We start from the raw sequence: 8,684 nt of genomic DNA, 5'->3' as shown, positions 1-8,684 counted from the left end.
GTTTAGATTGTCCAAATACAGTATTGTGGCCATTTTGTATTTAAAACATGGCCGCCATTTAAAACCTAAATCTCCGAATGCGTGTATTGCATCTTTAAGCCACTAAGTCACGGTATCTTAATCTTGGTGTCTAAACATATATTTTCAGGGTCAAGGAATACAACTGTACCATTAGGGATAGTGTCAAATGGTTAGATTATCCTAATACAGTATTGTGTCCATCTTGTATTTAAAACATGGCCGCCATTTAAAACCTTAATCTCCGAATGCGTGTATTGCATCTTTAAGCCAATAAGTCACGGTATCTTAATCTTGGTTTGTCCAGTTTGTCCAGATAGGCTACTTAAACGGCGGCCATATGGTTTGCCGTAAAAGGACCAACACTGGCCCGATTCAGGACTCGCTTACACAGACATAGAAGTGGCGTACTTTCTTTGTTCTCGTGTACTAAAATTTTGCAATGTCGCACACTAATTTCAAAATGCTCTTATTTTAACCAGAATTAATTTCCTGGGCTGAAATTCGGACTTAATATCCCTTTTATAAAACTCCTCCATTTGCGACGGATCAACCCACCTTGGAAACTCCTGTATAGTTTTTGAGTAAAATCCATATATCTATTTCGTGAAAAACTTGTGGGGTACCAAAACGGTACCACGCAAGTCAGTGGGCATTCCTTGTGGGGTACCTCCCATTGTTCCGGTACCCCATAAGGCAGTGTTTATACGTTCAGGATTACATGTAAATGTCTCCTGATGGGCACAAAAGCCTCCGGGTTTGAGACAGTGCATTCCTGATTCCCTCCCAGCTCTCTCTCTCTCTCTCTTTCTCTCTTTGTTACCGTTGAGGGGATACTTGAGTACACCGTCCATGTACATAATGCTCTGTTCAAGAGGCCAATCAGCAGCTTAAGGCCCTCTCACAAATTCTTGGGGCAAAATTCAGTGGTCAATTTTTGTCATTGGAATGTACCAACATTTTTATCATCAAAGTGAACAAAATGTTATCCCATTTAAATTTTCATGTCAGATGCTGCTAATTGCCCTTTCGTCAAATTCATGACTCATCAGTTGAACTTGCATTGAACTTAGGAACTTATTGAACTTAGGAGGAAAAATGCTGAGAATTTTAAGTAGAATTGAAATGAAAAATGGAAGCTCGTTGAAGTTCTTAAACATAACCAACTAGTCAAGTCATCATGAGCACTCACAGAACCAAATGATTTATCCTCATTTAGCCTCAGGTACTTTCCTGAAGATACGTCCTACAAAAAGTAGGAGAAGCTTATCCAGAAGACTGAAGATGATCAGTTGAAGAAGGCTGTATTTACATCGAAACGGTGCCTTGCTTGTCTAAAAGACAAGCCAAAACTTCTAGTCGGCAAGACTGTGGAACACAAACTGCGCAAAACTTCATTGAGTTTACCGAAATATTATCCCGAAACTGTCTTGGGAATAGACAAAATGTATGCAGTAACGTACACCATTTGAATATCATCTCTTTTGAGTTGTGTGGTTCTGAGAAGAACCAGTTGTTAACTCGATATTTCGAGAGGTCGTGTTTGGAGGTCAAGACGCAGTCTTGTTTTACATAATTAATCACCGATCCTTCACGCATGTCATAGATGACAGATGCTTGCTGTGCAATAGCTTTAGCACTTTATTTATGATTTTTGGACCCAATGTACTAGAATCATAACATTAGTAAGCAGCGGACGGGGTGGGGGTGGGGGCGTGAGGGGTGGGGTGGGGTGGGGTGGGGTGGGGGAGATTGGGGGTAAGGTTTCCACACCCACACCCCTTATATATGATGCCACTGGGTCTGCATTGTGGTCCACTTTGAACAGCGCTCCATGCCCAGAACCTGTCCAGTATCCTAGCGTCCAGTTGTCCAGGTGAAACCCGCAAGCCCACCCCTCCCCCTCTTCAAACAAATTGGTCTGAGATGCCCCGCCCCTCACCCATCACTTATTCAATTTTCTCCCCTTAGGATTGAGAGCGGTTCAAATCATATTTACTGCTAGTTATTGGAGAATTCAAATATCATTTTTTCTTTTTCTATTATGTTATTGTTATATTATGAAGACAGTTTTGATCTATCGGCTACATCATTTTCCAATCATTCATTCTCCATTCATTTGTTAATTCTATTTAATAACCTCATCGTGTTGTGTCGTCGATTTCATTTGGGGTGAAAGCTTCCATTGTATTTCATGCGATATAGTCCTCATTTCCTTCATCTAAACGAGCTGAGACAGACATGTGAAGGCACACTTCATTTATGAATCTTACAATTTTTTTTTACATTTTACATACAGCGTTTATTTTGAGAGCCACAATTTATGTACATCAGCCTGACCTAGTAAATAAACGTGTTCCTTAATCAGCCAAGTTTGTTTTCGAATGTTTTCTCATCATTGGTATTGATTATGCTCTCACAGTAAAAAAAAAAAAAAGAAGGAATAAAAGCTACTACGGTACCAAATGTTTCAACGCATCTTTAACGGTAGTGTACAACATTGCAAACTTCAAACAAGAAAACTACCAAAATTATTCTGAAATACCTTCCTTGACTGAAGTGAATAATAGTCTCAAGCATCCTGTGCAATCATGGCACCTTGTGTGCTGTCATTGCAAGAAAAGTGGAATTTTCATATCAGTTTTCAAAGATGGTCAGCCGACCATCGTTGTGAAAACTGACCCCTTTTCAGATACTGCCCCCCCCCCCCCCCCATTTAACCAAATTTAGGTAGTCCACATTTTGTTTGCAATCGGTTACACATCCGATAGGTGCAAGCCAGCTAGTCTGGTTCCCTGACCTGACAGTTTCCCGATAAATTGTTCCGTTTCGTCTAAAGTAAGGTCAGGAAACCAGACTGTACAAGAACAGCATATTTTTTTACAGCATCTGTGAACACAAAACTTTAATTAGGTCAGTGTAAAAATATTTGCTATAAAATATTAACCCCTAAATTCATCAATCTCTGAAAAGTACATCACAAGTAAACGTTATAAATTAGGCCTTTCTTGAACCATGCAATCACCTGCGGTCTTTTCCTTTTCCACTATAATGCTCAAATGAGTCGATACTAACACTGATTATAATGTCTCAATCAAAAACTGTATAGAATACTGTACAGTTAATATTGTCCGTTTTCGGTACTTTTAAGCCACGCACATTAACAAATTATTAATATCGACATCTTAACAATAGCATTTGATACAGCAAAAGACTTACGTATACATGACACTGATTCTAAATTAACTAATCGACATGAAATTACATTTGATACAACATAACATGCGGCCTGTACTTCAAAATCCAATAATCATGCAAAATTTAGAAGGAAAAAATTCTCACAAACAATTCTCACAAGAGTTTAAAATTATGAATCTACTGTGTTTTTTTAGTATGTGAATATTCTTTTCTTTTTGCCGTATGCAAATATTTATATTATTATGCAAATAACTAATCGTAGAATGTATATTTACAGTGTTACAGTTGGATCAGCATTTCAACTTGTCTGATGCTTTGGTTTAGTGTTGCATCAATCCTCTGTATTAATTTATTTGTTGATTTAGTATCCGATAGCAAGTCAATGAGCTTTCTTTATGTACTGCATTTCTTTTTAAATTTATGGGCTACATTTTGGATTCATAGTCCTTAAAACTGTACAGTGTCGGCCCAAAGTGAAAGTACAGAAGCAGCGCCCTCAGTTGTTAGGACACACCATGGCCTTCTTAAAATTATAACAAGTAACATTATTATCGTACATTAATTAAGAGTAGAAGGATATTCAAAAAATGATTCAGCGTAAAATTCATCGCATGGCTCCTTTAGTAAATGTCTGCCATTTGTAAAATTTGAAGGCTTTTATTCAAACATATGAACTTACATCATCGAGAGATATACAACTGCGGTGTTATGGGTAGCCCTAAGACTATTTTGCAGAGCGCCCTCATTGAATGTTTCCTGAAGACACCTTTGAACGCCCCCCTCGCTTTATTATAACCAAAAATTTAAGAACAATCCTCAAAAACTCAACAAACACGACCGGCCAACAATCACGCGTGTAGTGCAGAATGCGAAGATTGTCACAACATGTGAACAACACACATCATGATAACATCTGTAAGGCTTTGATGCAAATCAATCGAAAAAAAATCATTGTGAAGTTATCGTCTTTAATAAGTTATTCGTCTTTAATTTGTTATTCACAGTATGTAATGAGCAGTTTGCTTTATCCTCAGTCAATGAACGAAATGGAAATGTTACATAATTTAGTCCGTGGATTGAAAAATATGCCGGTCTGGTCAGTAATGATACGAGAGTTTCATTTTACATACAGCTTTTATTTTGAGAGCCACAATTTATGTACATCAGCCTGACCTAGTAAATAAACGTGTTCCTTAATCAGCCAAGTTTGTTTTCGAATGTTTTCTCATCATTGGTGTTGATTATGCTCTCACAATAAAAAAAAAGGAATAAAAGCTACTACGGTACCAAATGTTTCGACGCATCTTTAACGGTAGTGTACAACATTGCAAACCTCAAACAAGAAAACTACCAAAATTATTCTGAAATACCTTCCTTGACTGAAGTGAATAATAGTCTCAAGCATCCTGTGCAATCATGGCACCTTGTGTGCTGTCATTGCAAGAAAAGTGGAATTTTCATATCAGTTTTCAAAGATGGTCAGCCGACCATCGTTGTGAAAACTGACCCCTTTTCAGATACTGCCCCCCCCCCCCCATTTAACCAAATTTAGGTAGTCCACATTTTGTTTGCAATCGGTTTCACATCCGTTAGGTGCAAGCCAGTTAGTCTGGTTCCCTGACCTAACAGTTTCCCGATAAATTGTTCCGTTTCGTCTGAAGTAAGGTCAGGAAACCAGACTGTACAAGAACAGCATTTTTTTTACAGCATCTGTGAACACAAAACTTTAAATAGGTCAGTGTAAAAATATTTGCTCTAAAATATTAACCCCTAAATTCATCAATTTCTGAAAAGTACATCACAAGTACATGTTATAAATTAGGCCTTTCTTGAACCATGAAATCACCTGCGGTCTTTTCCTTTTCCTTTTCCACTTTAATGCTCAAATGAGTCGATACTAACACTGATTATAATGTCTCAATCAAAAACTGTATAGAATACTGTACAGTTAATATTGTCCGTTTACGGTACTTTTAAGCCACGGTACATTAACAAATTATTAATATCGACTTCTTAACAATAGCATTTGATACAGCAAAAGACTTACGTATATATGACACTGATGCTAAATTAACTAATCGACATGAAATTACATTTAATACAACATAACATGCGGCCTGTACTTCAAAATCCAATAATCATGCAAAATTTAGAAGGAAAAAATTCTCACAAACAATTCTCACAAGAGTTTAAAATTATGAATCTACTGTGTTTTTTTAGTATGTGAATATTCTTTTCTTTTTGCCGTATGCAAATATTTATATTATTATGCAAATAACTAATCGTATAATGTATATTTACAGTGTTACAGTTGAATCAGCATTTCAACTTGTCTGATGCTGTTTTCGCCTTGGCTTTCGCACAGCTACTAGGAATCACTTTGAAATTTAAACAAACATCTTTATTATTATGTTGTGAGCCGAACCACTGCATTGTGTACGTTTGCAGGTACGGATCCAGTGTTGGCTCAAGGGGGAGGAGTATATAGCTGTCAAGGAGGGGGCGAAGCAGGCATGTGCTACCTATTTGCTGGGGGCATATAGACTACCCGCCTCAGCCTTTGTGTTTGTTGCACTTTGTTCTAATTTTGGTTTGTTTGATTCCTTTTCTGCGGTTTGGCCTTCGGTTTAGTCGCGCAACAAACTGTGAAGAAAGTGTAAAGGAAAGGATTGAGGGACGAGTTGATTGGAAGAACCAGAACCACAACCCATGCATACACCTCGGTGGATAGAGTGACTGTTCCCGTCTGAGACAGAATCCCCAGGATGATTATTGGCATCCAACAGCAGAAATCCGTCATCACGATCAGCGCCATCTTGATCGCCATTCTGACTTCACGCTCCCTGTGGGCATTCACTCGGACGGCACTGGCCGTCCGCTTGACACTGATGAAGATGGCGACGTAGCAACACAGGACAAGAAAAAACGAAACCAGATTGACGCCAAGGAACAGAATGATTGACAGGATCCAAGACGGCTTCTTACCTGTGGGAATGACAGATTCTGCGAGGTAAATGTTCACTTCCATCCGTTTGCTTCTCACACCAGATGACTTAGTGGTAAGAGGAAGGCCGATACAAACATCAGAGAGTCCATAAACATCAGAATCAGACCCAAATGAAAGTGTTGGCACGATACTCAGACAAAGTGCCAGAAACCATAGGACAACAATGATGACTGTTGTTGATTTTTTCCCGAGAGAGAAGTTTTTCAACGGAAACACAATGCCTAGGAAACAGTCCACGCTGATGAGTGTCACAAAAAACACCGAAGCCTCGCTGGACAAAACCGACAGAACTCCAGCAAGTTTACACATTATGCTGGAGCGCCACTCAGGGGCCACAAGAAAGTAGTCCTCGCCAAATGTAAGATCTGCACCAGCTATGATTAACATGTACACACCCATCATGACGTCTGCGAGGGCCAGATTTCCAACCATAAGTGATAGCGTCTTTTTACCCCCTCCGACCCCTTTCTGCCTAAGCCTCCAAAACAGGACAGCCAAATTACCAATGAGGGCGCTTATTCCCAATACCCACAGCACCGCTCGTAGTATGTTATTTGGCATAAGGCTATCGCACAGAATCAAATCTGGTTGAGGCTTGGTGGTTGAACAATTGTGCTCGATAGAAAAGTGATGCAACTTGGATAAGGCACAGCAAAGACGGTAGTCATCAACTAATCTGAAATTGAAATGAATGTTTATAATGAACATTATACGTGCAGTGAATTAATCAGGACCGGGCTTTTTTGAACCTACGGGGACATAGTGCCCCCCCCCCTCTATATTTTGTCACGTGACACTTCTCAATCACCTATCTGATATCTGATAACATTTGGGATAATTTGTTTTCAGTTACCATTTCCCAAAATGGTATAAAGAGTTCTGATATGAACGAGGAATATGAAAACCAAGCCCCCAAACCCTTACAATGCGCCCTGAAAATGGGCACATCATGCGTAGTTTGCATAATGGCCGGTTTTGAAGAGCGCCCCCTATTTCGGAAGATAGTACCAGCCCCCCCCCCCCCCCCCCCCCACACACACACACACCCACCCATACTTGTTTCACATGACTAGTGTGGACTTTCCATTGCTTTCGTGTAGTTAAGAAAAACCAGTGAAAAACTCATTTTTCTCAAACTGTGAAAACTCTTTCAACCCAATTTTTTTTCTATGATTCCCTTTAGTGTTTCTCTTCATTCTGCTACAGATAAACCTAACCCAAAATGCCTCTAAACCTGTTTTCCAGAAATGGGGAAACACTGTGTGGACGTGGGGTAAGTCCACACAACGTCGGTGCTACCTACATTATGTGGACGTCTTTTGTTCGGAAGTCCACACTGCGTATGTAAGACAAACTCACGTTTGTTTAATGTGTAAATCGAGGATTTTCCTATTTTTCCTCTTCCCTTTTCCTTTGTTTATACTCTAATTTGTTTGCAACAGCTCTTATTGGTTTTGTACACGTTTTTTAATTGGGGTCGTCCTCGATTTGGTTCCTGTCATCAATTCATCGATGATGTTGCACGTGTGTGTGCTCGATTTACACCATAAACACGCACACACACAGGCATGTTTGTTTTGCATACCTAGTGTGGAGTGGACATTCCTTTGTTTTCGTGTAGTTAAGAAAAACCAGTGAAAAAAATCATTTTACTCAAACTGTGAAACCTCTTTCAACCCAAATTGTTTTCTATGATTCCCTTTAGTGTTTCTCTTCATTTTGCCACAAATAAACGTAACTCAAAAATGCCTCTAAACCTGTTTTCCAGAGAGGGAAAAACGTGTGTGGACGTGGGCAAGTCCACACAACGTCGCTGCTACCTGGTTTATGTGGACATCTTTTGTTCGGAAGTCCACACAGTGAATGCAATGCTTGTACAAACACACACAATATTTGATTTCACGGAGGCAAAGTGTCCGGTCAAAAAACGTGTCAACATTTCAGCACGGATGTGCCAAACAATTTAAATGCTGGATACGCTGCTGCTCCGACGGAAGATGCCTTTTACTTAGCAAGTGCCCCTTTTTGTTGACCCCCCCCCCCCCCCCCCCCCCCAGTTTGAAAACCGTTCCGCCGCCGCTGTTTGATGCTCTCATGAATCGGTACGAATTGGTTACCGAAAAACATCACTTTCCCAAGCACTATCTGTGCATGATAAAACTATTACAATCGATTTTACTTTAAGAGCAACTAAATGACTTACGCGTGTTGCAAGGCTGGTAACCCATCAGAGGCGACTTTATCAAGCTTAGTCAACGTGCCTGATATATTAAGCAGGCGACTGAAAAAGATCAGATGTTAAATATTGTCTTTACATTTTGCCAATATAGGCCTTGGCCTTCTCGAAACCCATATATTCTAAGCAACTGGCATACTATTTTCTTTCATGTTAACTGTCTTTCAAACATGTTCATGTGTTCAACCATTGATCCGCAGGCTCGTTATAAACAAATAGTAAAGT

General features: G+C 39.6%; 1 protein-coding gene across 1 annotated transcript; it reads right to left on the bottom strand.

The window, feature by feature from the left end:
• Positions 1 to 5,775: 5,775 nt before the first annotated feature.
• LOC119728827 (G-protein coupled receptor GRL101-like) lies at positions 5,776 to 6,956 on the bottom strand. The gene has a single exon (XM_038201224.1). It carries the CDS (start codon positions 6,929 to 6,931, stop codon positions 5,798 to 5,800), a length of 1,134 nt encoding a protein of 377 aa, XP_038057152.1. The 5' UTR covers positions 6,932 to 6,956; the 3' UTR covers positions 5,776 to 5,797.
• Between the last annotated feature and the right edge of the window lie 1,728 nt (positions 6,957 to 8,684).

The sequence above is a fragment of the Patiria miniata genome, unplaced genomic scaffold (assembly GCF_015706575.1).
Source record: "Patiria miniata isolate m_02_andy unplaced genomic scaffold, ASM1570657v1 HiC_scaffold_20, whole genome shotgun sequence".
NCBI classification, from domain to species: Eukaryota; Metazoa; Echinodermata; class Asteroidea; order Valvatida; family Asterinidae; genus Patiria; species Patiria miniata.
Note: the sequence above shows the minus strand (reverse complement) of the source record. Positions and strands in the feature narration are given on the sequence as shown.